The sequence below is a fragment of the Rissa tridactyla genome, chromosome 12, assembly GCF_028500815.1.
Source record: "Rissa tridactyla isolate bRisTri1 chromosome 12, bRisTri1.patW.cur.20221130, whole genome shotgun sequence".
In the NCBI taxonomy this organism is placed as follows: Eukaryota; Metazoa; Chordata; class Aves; order Charadriiformes; family Laridae; genus Rissa; species Rissa tridactyla.
In genome coordinates, this window is record NC_071477.1 from 14,672,218 (window position 1) to 14,693,968 (window position 21,751).

General features: G+C 49.3%; 1 protein-coding gene across 4 annotated transcripts in view; it reads left to right on the forward strand.

Annotated features, from left to right (window-relative positions):
- Positions 1–21,751, forward strand: part of TOX2 (TOX high mobility group box family member 2) — a 154,928-nt gene that overhangs the window by 48,556 nt on the left and 84,621 nt on the right. For all 4 annotated transcript variants that reach the window (XM_054218434.1, XM_054218435.1, XM_054218437.1 and 1 more), the window contains exon 2: positions 14,291–14,356. In XM_054218434.1, the coding sequence (XP_054074409.1) occupies positions 14,291–14,356 (66 nt within the window). The remainder of the gene's footprint in view (positions 1–14,290; positions 14,357–21,751) is intronic.

Consider the following 21,751-nt stretch of genomic DNA (forward strand, 5'->3'; position numbering starts at 1 on the left):
GGGCTGAGATGGCGGCATCCTTGGAGGTACCCAAGCAGGAATCCCACATCCCAGCCACCTCCACATGCTGTTGGCACATCATGCCATGCTTTCCTCCCTGGGAAGGGTGGCCGTGCCCTGTTTGGCATCCAACACCCTGGGTTTCCCCCCTGCTCCCCTCCGCCTGCCCAAGCTGGGCATGGTTCACCCCATGGGTGGGTACCGGGAGCATCCCGGCTGCTTCTGCCCGCATCCCGCGGTGCTGCCCTGCCGGCCTTCCCACCGGAGCGGCACAACCCAAACTCCACAGGTTGCAAATCGTTTGTTCAGCCCAGCAGGGACCTACTTGAAAGTAGCTTTTGCCATCCCAGAAAAAGTGGGTAATGGGAGGCTGCGGTGCCTTCTGAACAATTACAGCTCACAGCAGTCCAAATGAAAATGTTTGTTGAAAACAACATGTGCATAATTAAGGCTTAATGAGCCCTTGTCTGTTTGGAATCTGCAATTAGATTTATAATAGAAAATACTAGCAAATGCCAAATAGCTTTAGAAGAAGCTGAGATAAAAGATAATTTTGCTGCAAATCTATAGTAATACTGTAATTCAATGAGCTGGAAGTGGTGCAGAGAAAGACTGTAAAAGCTTTGGACAAGTTTGTATTGTGCGTGTTTATCTTATCTGCCCATTTCCCTATCTGTAAAGCTGTCAGTCTTGCTTTTAACTGCTTGGAAAAAGGCAGGACTTCGCTAAAATGGGGAAAACTCCCTTTGTTTATTTTTATCTAAGTCGTTAATTAGTCGGGCAATTTTTCTGGCTGCTTTTTCTCTTCCTCATCAACATGCTTTAAACTTCTTGTTAGGGTTAATAATAGTAATAAAAATAATAATAATAGTAATAATAATATCTCTATTCAATTATTTACAGCGAGGCGGGGGCATAATAATAACCAGAGGTGCCTCTTCCTGATTAGTTTCATTAATTTTAATGAGTTTTCAACCGTCTTTTTAAGACATTGAGAATTTTCAGCGCTAAGGTGTATATTTTAACAAGTAAACCTGAGGCCAGCTTGGCCACAGTAAACACCAACTACCTTCTCGCCCTGATGAAAAACAGTTACGCGTCAGTAAAATTTGCTGGAAAGATTAATAAGGTGAGTGGAGCGAGGTCAAAAACAGAAAAGCAAAGAGCTGAAATTAAAAGTGCTTGGGAGGGATGGTGGTTTTTTCCTTTGATAGCCAGAAGTTGAGGTCGGGTATGAAGTTTTGGGTAGGATGCTGGTAGGGAGGTGAGGCCAGGGCGATGCAGTGGCGGGACATTGTGTTCACAACCCCCTGGAAACGCAGCCCAGTAGTTCCGTTTGACAAACCTAACTCAGCACTTCGTAAAACAGGACGTACGAGGATGTGGTAATGCTGCCCGTGGAGATACCTTTCCCATGCGATTTTACTGCCCCGTGTGAAATGTCACTGAGCTTCGCCTTTCTGTAAACCCATGGTTTTGCATGCCTTGCGTCTGCGCGGCGGGCAGTTGCCGCACCGCTGCTGCCTTCCCAGCTTCGCGCCTGCGACGTGAGCCGGGGGCTGTCTCCCTGCAGCCCTTCAGCCCTCGTCTTCCAGTAAAATTGCTTTTTCTGCGGAGGTCAGGATTTTTAGGGCTTTTGGGGTGTTTTCCTGTTGTGGCTTGCGAAAACCCGTAACAATTTATTGTCGTTTAGACAATGATTCTATCACCCAATGACCCCTCCCCACACGGAAAAGGGAATTGGGGAAAGCAAGGAAACACAAGGGTTGAAATATAAATAGATTTAATAGGACAAGACTAAATAATTAACAATAATACTAAAGAACCAGTATTAATCCCGATACTAATATAAGATATACAAGAATTATACTCAGCCAATTATATCAGTAGGAAGCTGGTAGAATTGTCCCTGCAGTGGACAGTAAATGGCGGACACTGAGCGCAATGGCTTTGGGAGGAAGCGAAGGGCTCAGGGCTCTGGTACCGGGGCAAGGAGTTTCTCTGGACCACCACCATCAAGGGAGAGAGAAACTACGCAGCAAGCTTTCTAATTTATATAGAACGTGACGTTCATGGTATGAAATAATCCTGTTGGCAGCCTGGGTCAAATGCCCAGGCCTCGCTCCTCCTCATCCCTGCACCTGGCAAGGCTTGAAAACACCGAGACCTTGCATCCCACAGAGCCCAGCTGGCTATGAAGTAAGTATTTTCACAAATTCAGACACTGGAGTCTTCCAAAAGTGGAGTTTTCCCCGGCATTAGAAGAGAAATTAGTCCTGTGTCGCTCAGCCCAGGACATTTCCCCAAATGGCTTGCTGGGCTTGCAGCCCCAGAGGCAGGGCCTGGCTGCGTGGCCCCTGTCTCCCTGGCCCCACAAAAATGTCTTAACAGCGAATCTTCTGGTGATGAAAATCTTGAGTTGCTCCTTTGCTTCCATCGCTGGAGGCGATGGGGTGGTGGCTGGGGAAAGGGGTGGTAGATGGGAGCTGTGGTGGCAGGGGGGTCCCCTGGGTGCAGCCCACACTGCTGGAGCGGTTTGTGGGGCTCGTTGCTCTTTATTTAGGAGGATAATTGCAATTTTTTGTTAAAAGGCAGCGTCATCAGCATAGTCAAAAGGAGGCCCGTGTGCTGGGGACGATGCTCTTTCTGGCAGAGTAGGGATCTGAAATCTGGCCACCTTCAAGCCTACTTTCATCTGTCATCAAGGCTTTCACCCGAGAAATGAGGAGGTTTGGGTAAACTCCAGTCTCAGCACAGGGGTTCGGGCTCCCCGGCGCATCCTTCCCACGGCACGACCGAGCGTGCCAGGGTGAGCTCACCATTGTCCCGTGTATGTCAAAATACACGTTGAGGTTGTGAGCGGTGCCTGTTGGTTCGGTTGTGTGGGGTTAGAAAGAATAACGGGGTCATGATGCTGGTGGGGTAAAAGCCAGCTCTCTGATATGGGGAGCTGTGTGCTGCAATAATAGAATTATTCTTTATTATTGGTTTACATTGGACCTTCCCGACTCTCACTAAGGTTAGGATCTAGTTAGACGATATAAATACTCTTTTAGAAGGTGCACATGCAGTCTATGATTTAAATAAAACAGGGCCAAATAAGAGAGGGGAAAATGCCGGGCGCTATACAGCTGTATGAAAAGTGGGCAGTGAAGATACTCCCAGACTTCTAGGACTTAATTTCAGAGATTACCTTCCCATTATCCTTCAGGTTAGGGTTGTTTGGGTTTTTTTGTCTTTAAAGGGAGATCTCATGTTTCATTAGGTTGTTTTTTCTTTCTTTTTTAAACCTTGAACATGTCCAAAGGTCTAAGACAAAACTGTGAAATGGATTGTACTTTGTCAGCCCATTTTTTCGCAAGTCATACTATGCGCCGCTGCAGGAGTTATTTGCATACACAGTTGAGCGCAGAACCACAGAAGGCAGGTTTTCAGCGGTGCCAAGTTGGAAACTGTTCCCTTAATGACTAGCGTCGAAGCTCTCTGATTTTAATTTTTTTCCCCTCCTGACTAGCTGATTTTGCATAACGCTTCCCATTCTCACCAACGTCTGGAAAATCGATTATTCTTTGCAACAGAAGAAAAAAAAAAAAACATGATCTTGAATTCCGGGGGGTGCAGCGATGTGCTTTTGCTCTCATTAGTGAGGCAAAGCTTCAAATGATGGAGGTGTTCAGCGAAGCACCCGGCTGGTGAACAATGTGTGCTCTGGGCTGGGCTTCAGACGGGCTTTGCTGAAGGAACAGTGGCTGGAGAGAGAGTTAAACTTATTATTTTTCTTCTTGAATGGTGATTGAGTAGCACCCGTGATTTTTGTGAGTTACTGGAGTGAGTTAGGAGATATTTGGGAGCCAGGTTGTTAACCTGTAGAGCTGTCAACAAGGCGTCGGGATCAGGATACATTTAAGACCATAATACGTGGTCTTAAAAAGTCAATAGCTTTAAGCAGTCTTTGCATGGCTCCTCTGACAGCTCTCCTCTGCTCTGCCACATGCACCTCTGTGCTTATTTATTTATTTACTTTGCAGTTGAGAAAAGATAAATAGAGATTTCCAAAATTATTCCCCTGCCGCGGATGCTCGTAAGCGCAGCGACTGCTGGCGCGGGGCCACGGTGGCAGCAGCTCTGGGGTTCCCCGCTCACGCCTGGGAATTGCTTTTATTATTTCTTTTATTATCTATCACTTTGATTCCATCCGGGCTGTTTGCTCCCAGCCCCGCTCTGGGCTGTGGCTCCAACCAAACACGGCAGGGTCCCTGCTCGCTCCCTGGGGCAGGGGCTCAGAATTATAGGATGGGAAAACTTTCTGGCTTCAGGTTTCTTTCTTCCCGAGCCTTCCTTTGCTTCCTCGGCTGTTTTTGTGCGGGTGGCCGCGAGTGGCCCCTCTCCGGTGATGCCTCTGGTTGCACCAAGGGCTACTGTTCTCCTATCGAAATCGGCATCTCCACGACAGACTTCCAGAGCAGAGCCGCGCTGGCAGCTGCTTCTGAGGCAGACAGGTAGAAGCTCTATTTTTATCTCAACCCTGAGGTTTTATCTTGCAAAAAAACAATGTTTCTAGGTGCCTTTGACGCTGGCACCGTTCCTTGCTCGGAGCCTCCGCAGCTTCTTTTAGATCTTTGTACATTTTCTGCCTCTCTTAAGTTTCCTGTGAATTACAAGCGTTACCGGTGAAGCAGGCAACACAGTTAAGTCTCATTATCGCTCACTGTGTTTGTTTCAGACTGTCTACACACCAGCCCAGTGCCAGGAAAAATGCTGCATTCATTTACCTTCCTCCCTCCCCAGCAACATGCAGGGCCCCGGCAGAGCCTTCGGCTCCCCAGGTTCCTCAGCTGCTGATGGCAGAAGGAGCAGCTTAGCAAGGGCCCGGGATTTATTTATTTTTTTTTTGCAGATAAACTCCTCGAGCACCTGCGTAAGCGTGATAAACAACGCCGGATGTGCTTGTTGTTTGGTTTCGAAAAGGAAGTGATGTGCATGCCCGAGCCTTGCAGCTCCATCAGTGCGATGGTATCTTTGCAAAACAAAGAGCGTTGAGCACGGTCAGGGGTGGGCTGGAGAGGTCCCGGGTGAAAGCAGGGCTGTGTGGGGAGGGTGCGTGGCAGGAGATCGCTCCTGGCCTTCCAGGCAGCCTCTTTTCCTCATCCGTGCCCAAACCTGGAGAGAAATCTGGAAGGGTTTGGTCTGTCCAGAGCTGCAGCTCTGGAGGAGGAGGGTGGAGGAGGAGGAGCAGCCTTCCAGTACCTAAAGGGGGCCTACAAGAAAGCTGGGGCAGGACTCTTGATCAGGGAGTGGAGCCGTAGGACGAGGGGTGACGGTTTCAAACTGAAAGAGGGGAGATTTAGATTGGTTATTGGGAAGAAATTCTTTCCTGTGAGGGTGGTGAGGCACTGGAACCAGTTGCCCAGGGAAGTTGTGGCTGCCCCATCCCTGGAGATGTTCAAGGCCAGGTTGGACGGGGTTTTGAACAGCCTGGTCTGGTGGGAGGTGTCCCTGCCCAGGGCAGGGGGTGGGACTAGATGGTCTTTACAGTCCCTTCCAACCCGAACCATTCTATGATTCTATCTATGAGGGAGATGTCTGGGGCACCAGGGCTGCTTGAAGCGACACGTGACACCTCGGTGTCGCTCGGCAGGCTGCAAGCTAAAAACTAAACACAACCGTCTGAATATCATCAAAATCTATTCGACCAAGATGTGCTCGCAGGGGTAAAACCCTCTAATATGACACACACACCCCCCCTCTCCTCCACGCGGCGGTGTGAGCGTGAGCCACTTTAGCCTTTAAATTAATAGGGCATTTCTCTGAGCATCGTTCGTCTCGCTTGCTGGGGCTGGGGGAAGGAGAGGAGGCTGGATGGAGGATTGGCTGGTCTGTGCTGCTTTCCCTTCTTTTTGGCATTGCACGCAAAAGGGTTAAGTAGAATTTTGATCTCGGCAATATTTTCATGCTTATACATTCTGTTTCTCATTTCCATGACAAAGATGGTAGGAAGAGCAGAATAAGGTACAGAATTTGCAGGGCAATTTTAAGACTGTAATGAGAACAGAAAATAGTAGGGGGAGAAGAATTGTAATTAGAATATGAAATGGGAAAAAAAATTAATCTATTTCCATGTCAGTCTTAAGACTAAATTCTGCTGCTCCCTGTAGCTTTCAGTGGTCGGGTTTTTTTGTGTGTGTATGTGAAGAGCTTAAATTCCTTTGCAGGCTCTGAAAGGTCCAGGTAAATGAGTTTAAGTCCTCATTCCCCCCAAATAATGTAATAACAATAATTTTGTGTGCAGCGTTCACAGAAAACCAGCCAGTCTCTTAGATAAATGAATGCTGTCACTTGAATAGTGGTGGCATTCAAGACCTCTCCAGCCTCAAGTACAGGAGAATAAAAGGGGAAGCTGGAAATGCTCTTGGGGTGGGTGTCCATGCGGCTGCCTCGGTAAGCATCGCGTGATCGGATATCACAGAAGCACCCAAGTACTGTCTGTTGGGAGGGACGTCTGTGTGTCACAAGCCCCCGAGCAAAGCTAGGCCAACCAGATGAGGTTGCGCAGCACCTGGGCCAGCTGAGCTCTGAGTATCTCCAGCGATGGAGATCCCACAGCCTCGTGGTCTAATATTTGACCACCCACGTGCTGGAAAATGTTTTTCATAGAATCATAGAATGGTTAGAGTTGGAAGGGACCTTAAAGTTCATCTAGTTCCAACCCCCTGCCATGGGCAGGGACGCCTCCTGCTAGACCAGGTTGCTCAAAGGCCCCGTCCAACCTGGCCTTGAACACCTCCAGGGATGGGGCAGCCACAGCTTCTCTTTCCTAAGATCTAATGAGGTTACATCTACCCACAGAGCTTCCAGCAGCCCACAGGTCAGGGTCATCTTGAGCTCAGTGGTTTGGTTTTACTATTCCCTTCCAATTTGTCCAGTTGCTATTCTGGATCCTTCTAGGCCACAGCATCCTGCAGCAAGAGGTTTTGTTGTTGGGTCCTGTATGAAGGACTTCTCTGTAAGATGTTTAATTCCACTAGCTAATGATTTCGGTGTCTGCCTCCTTGGTGTTAGCCTGGGAGAACCAGAGAAGAGCCATTCCCTGTCTTGACTCATGACTTGATGTACGTCTCTGTCGAGTCCCTCTATATCTATCACCTCTTTTCCTTGTCATTCCACACCTTGGATCCTCCCTGTGATTGCCCTCTCTCCTTCTTCTAACTGTGCAGACTGTAAAATAATGTTTGATCTTTTATTCTTCATTCTTTTTCTAATTGCTTCTAAAACTTGAATGGCATTTTTGGCAGCTGCTGAGGACTCAGCAAAAGTTGGAAGCGAACTCTCCAGAACAAAAGCACGGTTTCTGTTCTGGACAGTAACAGCCATTTTAAAGCCCATTGTCATGTCTGTATTGTTAGGATTGCTTTTCTCCAGTGCATTACTTTGCATTTATTGATATTAAATTTAATCTTCCATTTCCTCACCGCCACTTAGTACGGCAAGAGTCTTAATGCAAAGCCATTCAAAGTAGCTCTCAGTTTTGGCTAGCCTGAATAATTTTTGTCTCATTAATAAACTTGAATCCTTCTAGATCACTTCTATTATGAACTGGACAGATTTTAGTGCAGATGGATCATGGTCCACAATCCTCCTCTTGCTAAAACCTAATGAGGATCTTTTCGCTGGCTGTGAGCAAGAGGACCTTCCCTTTTGTCCCACGACAAGTTGGGTTTGGCTTTTTAGAGCTTTTTATTGAGGAACTTTGTGAGAAGTCCAGCCAGAGAGATCATTTCACCTTTTTGGTACCTGGGAAAGGTACCTTGTATTTACCCTTCAGCAAATACTAAAGTGGGCTGCAAGAGCCCCCTCCTCTTGGGTCTCTCTCTGCTGCCTCGGTGGTGTGTTGCATCTCCGGATGGTTTCAGGCTGAGGGGGTCAGACTTGGTCTGGCACCTTGCCCTTGGCGCCCCAATTTGGGAGCAGGGGCAGTAGGCTACGCACCACATTTGTTACCTTGCCTTGCTTTAGACCAGAGGGGTGAATGCCGCTTGGCCATGGGGGTTCCTTGGGATTTTGTTGGTTTGTTTTCTGTTTTTTCCTACTGGCCATCCCGGTGTGAGAGCTGCTCAGATGGGTCTTCCCAAGGGAGATGCTCTGGTTTGGGAACCAATTGAAAGCTCCCTCAGAGTGCGAGCCAGTGCAGCTCAGTCCTGTCTTTCCCCCCTGGTTTTAGCTTCTCGACAGTCTCTGTTGTACCTCGGTCAGCCCCGGGCACCACCAGCTCTGCAGCAGGTTTCCTGCTTCTGCTGTGTGTGAGAAATAACTGTTACTAGGCTTTTATCCTATTTGTGAATTGCTCTTAAAACAAATAAACCAACCAAATCACTTTTTATGATATGGTTTTAAGCCTCAAGACTTCAGCTGCTTTTACGCTAGGATAACACATGAGGATATTGGCTGCGTGCAGAGAACCCAGCCCCCGTAAAGCCCAGGTGACGCCTGCAGACACTCAGCTGTGTCACCCGCTAAAGGATGTACTGCCCCTGACACCTGCTGTGGTGTCGTGCTCTCTTTTAGTGACATTTATCCCGAAGCAAATAGCGGCGCGTGGCCGGCGCGGGTGGCCAGGCTGGAGACGCAGAGCTTTCCTGGCAGGAGGGTCCTGGGGGGAGGTCGTAAATCTGTTGCTGAACTCTTGACCCCCTTTGACAGGATCAACTGAGGGGCTATCCAAGCATTTCAGCGGACAAATAAATAATGCTAAGTAGATCACTTTGGGCCAGAGGTTGTGTAAAGACCTTAATGGGGAAAACTGCCGTTAAAGAGATTAAGCTAACCTCAGCGATGTATTCCCCAACGCAGCATGATGCTAAATTGCTCCTGTAGGAAATCACAGCGGCAGCTCTCGCAGGCGGCAGCGCCGGCAGGGGCAGAGCTGGAGCCAATATTTCACATCTCGGGGAAATATCCCACATCGCATGGCAGAGACGTGCGCTGGCAAAGACGCTCCTTGGGTTTGGTGTGGGTGCCCGGAGGGCCCCCAGGGCTGCTAGCCTGGGGCACAGGAGCATCCTCGCGGGGATGAGGGGCTGGGAATGCCACGGCCAAAATGCAGTTCCAGCAGAATGTGGTTATGGCACTCAAATAATGCTTGCCTGATAAAAACGAACCACGGAAAAAAATACTTCTGTAAAAGTTTGCAAAGAAGAGTTATATTTCCATGTGGTAGGTGGGGTGCCATCGGAGGCAACTAAACAAACCCCAGCAACACACGGGCTGCAATGATTTCTTTTTTTTTTTTTTTTTTTTTTTTTAATGGGGAGTATTAAATATGGCATTGCAAGTTTTCCTGTATCCTAACTTTTATTCGCTTAAAGGTATTTGTTGGCATTATTCTGCGTCACTCTGTGTCGTGATGCTAGCAGTGGCCGAGGGGTAGCTTGCTGGACACCGAAACCAGCTGCATCCCAAGCATCTCTGGTGAAAGGTTCCAGCGCATCCAGTCTGGAAATGAGCTGGTCATGGGTTGAGAGGGGACGTGCTGACAGTGTCCTGGCACAAGGAGGCAAGTGCTTATAGCTCTGAGCAGTAGGAATCACTGGAAGCATCCAGTTTGTTCGTCACAGGGCATTTAGTAGCTCCTTGAGAGTGATGGCTTTTAGTTACCGCTGGATTTGCATTAACAGGTGTCCTCAGTGGACTTGCGGTTACGGTGCTCCGGTCCAGTAGTGCCAACAATCAGTGTCAAAATTTAGGTAGGACTCCTCAAAAAAAAAAAAAAAAAAAAAAAAAAACCCAAACAAAAAAACAACCCCACAACAAAAACCCCCAAACCCACCACATTTAAAAAATCAAAATAAAAGGAAATAAGAAGTTTGGAAGATTTTTGAGATCTTGGAGGTGTCATCGAAGCTATTCCCGGTACGAGTGCTGCCAACATATTTCTGACAAAGTTGGGGTTTTCGTCTCAGCTCACAACTCTCAGGAAATAAAAGGATGTGACGAGCTTCGTAATAAAACAGTACAAGCTGGCAGTGCCATCCATGAGAAAGTAACACCTTCTCTGAATCTTGGCAGGAGGTTGTGTTTCTTTCCACTGGGTCCTTCCCAGTTAACAAACATTTATTCTCTGTGTTTGCACAGAGCCGGAGATCACACAGCTGCTTTGCTCTGGGGTCTGGCCCAGCCTGCCGCCTCCATTTATTTTTCTTACTCATTTTCAGCTTGCTAACGTGGGACCCGCATGACCTCTGGGCGCATTTACAGGTTTGAAAATAACGTCGTATCGCAAAAAAATAACCAACCAAAGGGAGTCCGGCAAAGCAATAAAAATTTAAAAAAAAAAAAAAAAAAAAAAAAAAAAAAGGCTTCTTGGAATGTCGCAGGAATCAAGCCTGCGCTGAGCTCCCTGCGTGGGCTGGTGGATGTACGGCAGCGCCGGAGCGGCGGTGCCCGCTATGGCTCCTCTGGAAAAGCCCTAATAAAATAATCATATTTTTAACTAAATTCTCTGTGGCATGGAGCATGCCTTTGTTTCCAGAGTCAGTAGGAATTTGGACAGTTTCCTCTGATTTTTTTTATATTTTTTTTTTTTTAAAGTGGTTGACTAGAGTTGTTTCTGTCCTGAGCGTGTTACGTGAGACAGGTTTGAATTGGGATTTGGCAAAGTGGGGCTTTATGGGTCCTTTTAGAAGTAGAGGTCCTTGGTTCTAGTTGTGCTCGTAGGCAACCATCGCTAACGTAAGTCAGTGCAAGTTAGATAAAAATGGGTCCAAGTCTCAGATGAAGGAAAAGCAATTAATCACATCTTCCCACCTCTCCCAGTTTCCCAACTTAGCTACGCCGGGTTTGCATTTCCCAGGTTTTCAGGCGAACACCTTGTCTTGGATGCAAAGTGCTGTGAGCAGACAGAGATCCCAGCTCACCCTGCCTTCGTACTCATTTCATGCAGGAGAGGGTGAGAATTAGCCACAGCCAGTGATTTGTTTAATAGGCTGCTTCTATTAGCCAAAGAATAACAAAAATTAAATAATTACAAAAGAGAAAAAGGATGATTAAGACAACTGCAGTAGAGTACGTTCTTTTCAAATTAGGACTTGAAAATGACACCCACTGCTCTGCATGTGCACATCGTTCACGGACTCAGGGAATGGTTCGGGTTGGAAGGGACCTTAAAGACCATCCAGTCCCAGCCCCCCTGCCCTGGGCTTCCTCTGGCCCCGCTCCAACGGCTCCGTGTCCTTCTGCTGTTGGTGCCCCAGAGCTGGAGGCAGCGCTGCAGGGGGGTCTCCCCAGAGCGGAGCAGAGGGGCAGGATCCCCCCCTCGCCCCGCTGGCCACGCCGCTTTTGAAGCCTACGGGTTTGATCAGTTCGTGGGGGGGGCACCGAGGGTGATGAATGGATGTGCCCAGGTCCGGAACTGCCTGGAAGGCTTGACACGCACCGGGAGTTGGACCAAAGCGAAAAGGGAGGAAGCGTTTGTAACCAAAGGGAAATATTAAAATGTCTGTTTCTGCCGTAAATCTACCTGGAATGATGGGGCTGATTGTTTTGGAGTGCATTCTGTAGCGAAACAATAATGAGAAGAGGGAGAGCACATTACTTATCTGCTCTACCTGGCTGGTGTATAAGTGGCAAACGTCTAATTGAAAAAATATCCTGATGGGAGAATTTCTAATAAATTTGTTTGCACCCTCATAGCCTGGAGGAGAGGGGAAAAAAAAAATCCAATCAGCAGTGGGGAAGTTCCAAAGTTTCCATTGCATTTCGAGTCTTGATTTTCAGGCTCACTGCTCAGGCTGGCAATCAGAGGCACAGTAATTTTGAAGGCAGGATTCATTACCATTATTATGAAGGCATCAAGGGCAGAAGGAAGTGTGGAGCGGAGGTAGGGGAATAGAAGAAAGCCATAAAAAAAAAATGCAATCTGACAAACAGGGTGATATAGAGAAAGCAGAATGCTTGTCCTGCCCTGGACCTCCCAGTGAAAGGTACCTTTTGTTTTCCGAATGTAGACTTCCAGGTGGCTTTTGTTTTCTGGAGAAAAGCTGTTTCAAACAGGTCTTCGTCTAGATCTGCAAAATACTGTGTTGGAGGAGGCCAAAAGTGAGGTGTGTGTTTGCAAGGAAGGGGGATGGATGGATGGATGGACGGATGGATGGACAGATGGATGGATGATGTGCATCATCTGTACATTTAAATCTCTCAGAGGGGCAACGGTTTTACTTAGGAAAGAGCTCTTCTTTTCCTGATGTGGGAGTAAATATTCCTGCAGTGCAAATTCCTGGCTGATTCCAGGGATGGACAGAACTGTCTCCCCACTGGGATGTTTTCTCCCTCTTCAGGGCTGTTTGCTGGAAGCTCCTGTGGGGCTCACCTGCCCCATCTCCCTGCGCTTTCCAGCTGCAATAGCTTGTAAGCGGTGCCACGCGGCGTGTCGTGGCCACTCCAGCATCCACCTGATGGTTTTTGGTGGGGTGCTCCTGAAGAGAGCTCGAGTGGAACCTCAGGACCGTAATTCTGCCTGTTCCGAAAAAATTGACTCCCCCAAACCCGGAGACCGCCTCCTCCCATGGAGCCTTGGTTCTGCTGGGCTAAGCATGTCCACCAAACCGTCCCACCTCTCCTGCAGATTCATCCATCTCCGCTGGCTTGGCAGAGAGGGTATTCAGGCTGTGGAGCTGATGGAGTGTCCGTGCCTGGAAGCACTGCAGCTCCAGCTGGAACTGCGTCAGCGGGAGCTGGCTATGCCAGCGATCATTTTACAGGTTGAGGGAAATTCAGTTGAAAGTGGACGGCACCCGGCTGGCTGCTGGGAGAGCGGCTCGTCCCGGCGAGCCCCAAGGGCTGCCGATGCTCGCTGCATCCCACGCTCCTGCTTCGCCCAGGGGTTTAATGAAATCCTGCGTTTGCGCAGGGATCCCCTTCCGCCCTGCTGCGGCTGCCGTCGGTATTAGTTAATGAGTGTCACAACACCCGCTCTAATTTCGTTGCTTTTAATTGGTTTGCTCTGCTGTCCCGGAGGATAGTTTGGCAATTAGAGGGTGTCTGTGCACTCTGACGCCGAGCAGAGCTGCGTTACCCCCGCTTGGCTTTACCAACTCCGCTGACTTTAATGGCTAATCCTGTAGCACTCTGAGAAATGGAAGGGTAATTAATAATCTGCGCTGAAAACCTTCACCTGGTTTTATTTAGATTTCTCTTTTATTGTTCTTAATACGGCCCATTTCTGTTAAGGCATAACTGGTGTCAGCTTCGTACCAGAGAGCAAGAGGACACGCAAGGGGTGAACAATCTTCAATTCATCATCCGGCTTGTAAGGGCAAGAGGGTTTGCTCTTCCCCTTGTTAAGTAGATGGTGTCACTCACAGCTGGAACCTTCATCCTCGTCTCGGGAGTGTTTTATGGCATAGCCCGTTTTATTGCCGTAATTAATTTGTGAACTTAGCCTTGAGAACTACCCCAGCCATACTTCGAGCCGGAGCCAGTCCTGGAGGGCTTTTTTCCTTCATTTGGAGCCAGAGCAAGTGAAAAGCGCCTGCTGTAGCTAATTAATGAGAAGAGTTTTGCAGTTCTCCACAGGGGCTTTGTAGCCTAATGAGTGGATTAGCAGTTCAGAAGGGGGTGAAGGGGGCAGGCGTGTGTGCAGGAGCTGCGGGGGCACGGGCAAATTCCCGGTCCTCATCCTTCCCTGCCTCTCACCCGGCCACCAAGGCAAAGACCTGGGGAAGGGGACGAGAAGATGGGGAAAAACGTGTCTTCTGGCAGCCAGAGTTTGCAAACAGCAGCACGCTCAGGATAGGGGATCGGGCTTTGCACAGAGACCCCCTCCTGTATGGGCTGGAGTGACTTTCTGCGCTGCTGGTGTCGCTTTGCTTTGGTGGCTAAGGGAGTGTGTAGGTGTCTGGAAGAGGATTGAACGGGACCAACCTGCCCATCTTGGAAATTTCCATCGATGGAAATTGGCTTTTTAAAACAGATTGATTGATCAAGTGGGGATTTTAGCAACAACTTCATTTGGGTGATCTTTGCTGCTGGGTAAATCTGCAGTTTTGCACAGGTTTGGTTCGTTTGAACTGCAGTGATTCATTCATTACGTTGCTGAAAAATTAACATACGTGTGCTGTGTTACCATGGCCCATTGCAATAACAGTGATGTGTGCGTGCTCATACACGCTCGGAAGTTATAAAGGAGCAGCTCTTCTGGGAATCTTGGCACGAAGAGCCAGAAAAATATTTGGGGAGCTCATAACCCTGGTGTGCAGATGACATTTCGCTAACTCTTAACTTTCTTTTGTCTTTCTAGTTTGATGGGGAGAACATGTACATGGGAATGAATGAGAACGCCCAGGAGTTTCTATCGGCAAATCAGGTAAGCGTTGGTTTGCTGGGGTGGGCAGCGTGGATGGATTTTTCTAGAGGACTTAAGCTTTGCCTCAGCACAAATTCTAGGAGCTCTCTGTGAATCTGCACTCCTGGGACGTCAGGAGGGTCCTTGGAGGAGGTCAGAGCTGCCAGCCCAGCGCTGCCGAGGAGCAGCAGTGGATGCATGTGGTACGGGAGAGGGATGCGCTTGTGTGCCCGTGCTGCTGCGTATCACCAGAGCCTGGCTTAGCCACGGCTCTCCAACGAGGCTGAAAAGCTTTGCCTCAGCATCCTTCACTGGAAATGAAGGTGCAATTGGTGTTTCTAGATACAATGAGGTTTCCAAGCATTGTGTGCAGTTCAGGTGTCTCCTTCCCTCACGTAGAGTGTTTCCTGTAGCTAAATAGATTAACAGTTAGCCGGCTCGGGGAGAAAAAGGAATCAATGGTTTCCTGTTTTGGAGCTATAAACCCACACGTGGAGGACCAAAATAGAAGTGCTCACGTCTCGCAGGTGCCTGAGCCTTCAGGGCACTCTCAGGGCTTGGAGACACGCAAAACGTGTCCCTTCAGTGGAGCCCTGAACATATATAAAGTTAAGCCCATGCTTAGATCCTGCTGGGTGGTGAGTCCTTTAGCATGTTCTTACCTGTCCTCCTGACCAGGAGATGAGAAATGGTTCCATCTGCATCCCCCTGAGGTGGCCCGGGGAACTCTGTGCATCTTTGAGGTGCCTGATGCAGCACCCTCGGGGCGAAGCATCTCATCACGTCCCGCTGCCTCGTGAGGGAAAGGGCAAGGTCATTGCTAATATTTTTCAGCATCCCATTTTTGGGCTGCGTTGGACCGTTTCACTGGTGGACCCTGTTGACCACAGCCACATGTGTTGTGGGCTGTGCAGGGTTGTGTCACATGAAGGTGATGCATTGCAAATTTTGAAAGTTCGATGATTTCCATCCAACCCAAGATGCTGCTGGCTTCCTATCACCCTGGACCTGCTGTGTGTGCCCCGGGGCGAAGTTATGGTGTGTTCCTGCTGCTGGGGTTTGGCCGTCACCACAGCATCGCTGTGAATTACAGGGCTAGTGAGTCATCCATGGCATGTGTAACTCAGCGGCCATTAAAATATATGCATATTAAGCTGAAAATGGGATGAAAACCTGTTGTTTGCCTTCATAGAGTGCGGCAGTGCGTTGGCTCGTTGCTCGGGAGGGTTGCTGTTCGAAGACAGCGCATGAAGCCATGGCGGCCAAGGCTTGGGGTGGGGGCTGTTCTCACATGGGGAGGATTTCCAGAGGGTGGGGAAGGAACCACAAACTGTGCTATCAAGTGATTCAGCAGAAACAAATATGTAGTCGATCAACAACAGCCTGTAGTTGATCATTAGAGCCAGGAATTGCCAGAGGTTGAGTAAAGGCAGAACGGAGCAGGGTGACCCCAAGCTGCCCAACCGGGGGTCAGCCCTGTGCCCCCCCAGGGCTGTGCAAAGCCTACGAGCAAGTGGTGGATGCTAACAGGGACAGTTGTCTTAGCTACTTTGTCTTTAAAAATTCCCAGGGGACAACGATTTCCCAGCCTGGTCGGGAAGGGCTGGCAGCGCCGGCTCAGCATCCAGCTGCGTTCCCTGGCTGTGATGCTCCCGCGGGATCGGGCTGGCCTGGGGCTGAACCGCGGCCAACGGGAACCATTTGTATTTCCTCCTCTACATGGACAGAAATGGCCTTGCAGCCCCTGTCCCATCCCGCTTCCCCCATGGGCTGGCAGCTGCAGGGAAATCAGAAGTGATGCCGTGGGATGGGGAACAGCTTGTTGCAGTGCCATTGAGGAGGAGGAGGAGGGCTGACTTCCAAATCAAACCAGGGGCTGTCGTGTGGTGGAGGGTTCGTGTACTCTGTGAACCTGGGAGAAGGATAAACCAAACCAGCTTAGATCCCTGTAACCTGGGAAATAGAAGTTTACTCTTCATTTGTTCTCTATTTACTTTGCGACCTTTATTTCCTATTTTGAAATCCCAGTTAAGGATGAAAAGGGAGGAAGTACCTTTCCCTTGGCAGAGGGTATGCAAAGGGCAGGGACCTCTTGTTACCGGGATGCATTTGTGCACGGGAGCCCTCGCTACAAGAAAGACATTGAGGTGCTGGAGCAGGTCCAGAGAAGGGCAATAGAGCCGGTGAGGGGTCTGGAGCACAAGTCTCTTGAGGAGCTGCTGAGGGAGCTGGGGGTGTTCAGCCTGGAGAAAAGGAGGCTGAGGGGGAGACCTTCTCGCTCTCTACAGCTCCCTGAAAGGAGGGGGTAGCCAGGGGGGGTCGGTCTCTTCTGTCAGGTAACATGTGATAGGACAAGAGGAAGCAGCCTCAAATTGCGCCAGGGGAGGTTTAGATTGGATATTAGGAAAAATTTCTTCACAGAAAGGGTTCTCGAGCATTGGAACAGGCTGCCCAGGGAAGTGGTTCAGTCACCATCCCTGGAGGTATTTAAAAGGCACGTAGACGTGGTGCTGAGGGACATGGGTTAGTGGTAACTTGGCAGTGCTGGGTTGACAGTTGGATTTGATGGTCTTAAAGGTCTCTTCCAACCAAAACGGTTCTATGATTCAATGGAGAGCGAGGACCGACATGGAAAATAGATGGGGAAGTTTGTCTCATCTTGCGTCTCCAGTGCCCCCCTCCTTGTGCTGCAGTGCTTGGGACAGTCAGAGAGGAGCTGGGAGTGGAACAAGGGGTGCAAGCGTATGGGGTGGCCCCCAGGGCTCTGCTGGGGTGAGTGCTCCCGCGGGATGCTGCAGTGACCCCCCCCATAACCTCGCCCGGGGCAAGGGGAGCAGGGAGGGAGGGTGAGGATCCCAGTTTGTGCCCTGCGAGGATGTTAGTGGCGGTTCACACCTAGCATGAGCTTTGGCCGAGGAGGACGGGGGCAGCCTTCCTCCCTCACCCTCGTTAGTTCCTCATCTCTCTCTATTTACCTGCACATCAGCGCTTGTTTACCAGAGAGCACTTTATAGCACCGGCCATGGCTTTATTACTACTAACACAACTCTTCTGTTTCCATGGGGGTTCCAGATGTTTTTTATTGTTTGCTAAACCTGTTGTAACTTTGAATGAGTACATTAAACAGCAGGAGCGTGGTTTCACAATCCCACCCGAGAGGCTGCTAAATCATCGGCCCCGAGACACCTGCGCAGCACACGCAGGGTATTGCTCAGCCCTTGGGATCCCGGGGGACAAGGCAAGTCATACACACTAATTACGGAAGCCGTGCCTAGAAGGAGTTAGGCAGAAGGCAGAATTCAGTTTATCACCTCTTCCCCTGCCCTGGTTTAAACCCAGGGAAGTTTCAATGGGTCCTGCCTTTTGGTACAATGCTTTACATCTTCTGCCCAGAGATCCAGCAACTGCTTAAGCTCCTGAGTCATCCTTTCCCATCACACAGATAAGATTATTCTCATTTTACAACTGGAGCTCCAGAGACAGTGTGGTTAGGGCAGCTCCTGCACTGAGCAGTCCTGCAGCACCCTGACATCAGCCTTATTTCAGCCTCTTGTATGGCTTTTGATCCTTTTGATCACAGAAGCACAGAAGAGTGAGGTTGGCAGGGACCTCTGGAGGTCACCTGGTCCAACCACCCTGCTCAAGCAGGACCATCTAGAGCCAGTTGCCCAGGACTGTGTCGAGATGGTTTTTCAATATCTCCAGGGATGGAGACTCCTTAACCTCCCTGGGCAACTTGTGCCGGTGCTCGGTCACCCTCATGGTAAAAAAAAAGTTTCCTGATATTCAGAGGGACCCTGCTGTGTGTCAGTTTGTGGCCATGGCCTCTGGGCCTGTCCCTGGGCACCACTGAGAAGAACCTGGCTCCATCCTCTCTGAAGGCTCCCTGCAGATGTTTATAGACATCGCTGAGAACCCCCGGAGCCTTCTCTTCCCCAGGCTCAAGAGCCCCAGCTGTCAGCCTGTCCTCACAGGAGAGATGCTTCAGTCCCTTCATCACCTTTGTGGCCTTTCACTGGGCTCTCCCAGGTGCGTCCATGTCTGTCTTGTACTGGGGAGCGCAGCACTGGACCCAGCGCTCCAGGGGTGGCCTCCCCAGTGCTGAATAAAGGGGAATATCAGTAGCATAAAATTATTTAAAAGTAAAAGAAACCAAGTGGTATCCAAATTGGGGTGGGGGTGGGTGATTCTAGGACAAATCACTTTTATATTTCCACCTGGTTTAGCTATCCCGTTACCTGCTGAGCTCAAGGGGATTGAGAATATGGCTGCTAGTCACTACCACAGTTAAATAAAAAGCAGAAATTGAAGTGAAATGATTTTATGCTGCAATGTCACTACCTGCTTCCAGACTGTTACTTAACCATTGAGCACTGTATTCGTGTTAAAACATTTAAATGGTAGCATTGTAATATTCTGCAGTATCTCATGACAAGGGGGGGGTAACGCCAGGACCGGGGTCCGCTTCCCTCTCCTTCGTCATGCCCTACAGAGGTGCTAACTTGGGGGGAAGAAGGAAAAAAAATCAAACCCAAAAGCCCTCAAAAAACCCAAACGAACCATCTGAAAGCCAGCCGATCTGCGCCTTCCCCTCATCTTTCGGGATGGGATTGCTCGCGTGCTATCGGCTGCTTTTCTCGTCAGGCCAAAAGAGGGTTCACCTCAGCTGAGAACGAAATGCAGAAATACAGGAGCCTAAACCATAATGAGGGCGCTGACAGATCCCGGCTCAGGCCGGCACAGCCCGCTTGGGGAAAATAATTCCTCTTGTTCCATCAAATAGGAGGGACATTTGACCCCAGAAGTGAGTCAAATGTGAAATGTAATTCAACCCCCAACAGGGGCCAGAGTATAAATGCAACTTGACATCTGATCAAACCGTCGCGGACATTTGACCCCCGAGATGAGTGAGGTATCTGTTGTGTCTCATGAAGTCGGCTGAGCATCATTCCTCACCCTTGCCAATTTTCTTTCTTTCTTCCCCCCCCGTCCCCAAACAAAGACAAGGAATTAAGCAATGCAGAAATCCCAAGGAATGGACATACCTTGCGAGGTGCTCTGAAAGACGAGTAAAAATGCAATGGTGCTGTTAAAAGAAATAAAAACACACACAAAATTGGCAAGAGAAGGCATTTATTAAGGCCTTTGCGATAGGGAGAGTAACCCCAGGAAAGGCAAAGGTTGTGACATTCCTCGTGTACGTGGAGAGGAATGAGGTTGGTTTGTTTGGCATCGAGAGTTTTGCACTTGCAGGAAGAGTCCGCAGGTGCTGTATAAACATGAATTAGCTGTGCCTGGGAATACCCTGCAAGAATCATAGAATGGTTTGGGTTGGAAGGGACTTTAAAGACCATCCAGCTCCACCCCCCTGCCCTGGGCAGGGACACCTCCCACCAGACCAGGCTGCTCCAAGCCCCGTCCAACCTGGCCTTGAACCCCTCCAGGGATGGGGCAGCCACAGCCTCTCTGGGCAACCTGGGCCAGGGGCTCACCCCCCTCACAGCAAAGAATTTCTTCCTGATATCTCATCTAAATCTCCCCTCTTTCAGTTTAAAACCATTCCCCCCTCGTCCTATGGCTCCCCTCCCTGATCCAGAGTCCCTCCCCATCTCTCCTGGAGCCCCTTTAGGGACTGGAAGGGGCTCTAAGGTCTCCCCGGAGCCTTCTCTTCTCCAGGCTGAACCCCCCCAGCTCTTTCAGCCTGTCAAATGCTGAGAAGGTATCATTATCCCCCATTACGGGTGAATAAGGGCAGGAAATACCTTGCGGGGGAGCCAGGGATGATGTGATGGTCGGGCAGGGTGTGGGAACAGCTGGGCCCTGGCATGGGTTGGGGGACAATTGTCCCTTGGCTTATTGGGAGCAGGGATGTGCCCGGTCTGTGGAGGGACATTATAGAAAGCCTTAGGTGAGTGTTTGCCTCATTTCTCCTCCCCCCATCACTCGTCTCTGGCTGCTGGCTGGGCTTTGGGCAGCTTCGGAGGAGGAAGGAGCTGATTACTTATCGCTGGGCATTTTTGATCCTGCACTCTGCCTAATCCCGGGAGCTTTTTGTGTTCAGCTTATTCCAGATGAGCAACATGCCTGCTTCTGCACCAGCAAGTTAATTTGTGCGACTCCTTGTGCAAATGCTGTTATACATCAGTATGGTTTATTCAGGCCAGGGAGAGGCATCGGCATAAGCATCTCTTCGCTTTTGTAACTGAGAGCACAAATAGGACACGGCTGCTTTAACTGTGAGCGTTGAAAATAGGAGAGTTAAATTGACAGAAGGTTATTTGCACACTGTTTCCTCCTCCTAATGCTATTCTTAGGTGATGCTCTTGCTGGCACACTCATGCTGCCCGTGTGCGTATGAAAAATGTCAGGTCTTGGCTGCCAAGAACCATGTCTGTCCTGCGGCCGTGCGTGGGGGCAGCAGGTTTGCACAGCAGCGTTGAAAAAGTAGGAGTTCCCCCAACCCTGGTGAGATGTTGATGACTCCGTAGAGCAGCAAAGAGGGCTTTGCTTTGGCTGCCTGCATTAGGGCGAGACTGGGTAGCTCATGGACGGAGCTGCTCATATTTACACTGCTGGGATGGTGGATCTGTGGGCATTAGACGCGCTCGTACGTGGCAGCATGTGTAGAAAATAGAAGGTGGTTTTTTCTCGGGCTGTGTGCGAATCGGCGGGAGCTCAGCTGAGTGTGGGGGTTACACCGATGCGCCAAGGGGAACGGAGTTGAGAGATTGTATTTGTCGTGTGCGCACACACATATGCAGTATCTGTCTCCAAACGTGTCCCTGTATAAAAGTTAGTGTGGGGTTATACATGCCTGCCCCTTCCTGCACGCATGAAATCCATCTGCGTGTGTATCTGTGTGCATGGATGTGTATAAATCAACATTTATCTACTGTGTCTCTTGCCCTTTATCTGTTTATCTCCATACATCTTCAAGCTCGGGTCTGTATTAGCCATAATAGATACTGTAAGTCGCTGATCTGGTGGGTCAAATGGTCAGGGCTCTTTGATCAGCCGTCAGGATACATTACCACGAGGGCCTCCGGTGGGGCTTGAATTACAACTTACATTTGACTCATTTCTGGGGTCAAAACGTCCCTCTTATTTGATCGAATGACAGAAATTGTATAATTTGTATATATCCCTGAGCCATATGTGCTCTGAGTGCCACTCTAATGTGTTTTATAAAGGCACAGCTGTCTTGGTGACTTATTTAAAATGGGATTTTGAAGTAGTGTTCTTGCCATTTAATGTCCTCATTCAGGGTTACACAAGGTTTATCAAATAATAAATAACATTTAGAACATTCATTTTAGCATAACAATGGGTTGGCTAGTTATAAGGAACTGGACGGTACAATAAAGCTGTGTTTGGTAAATAAGCAATAACGTAGAAAGCAAGTGATAGCGTAATTAG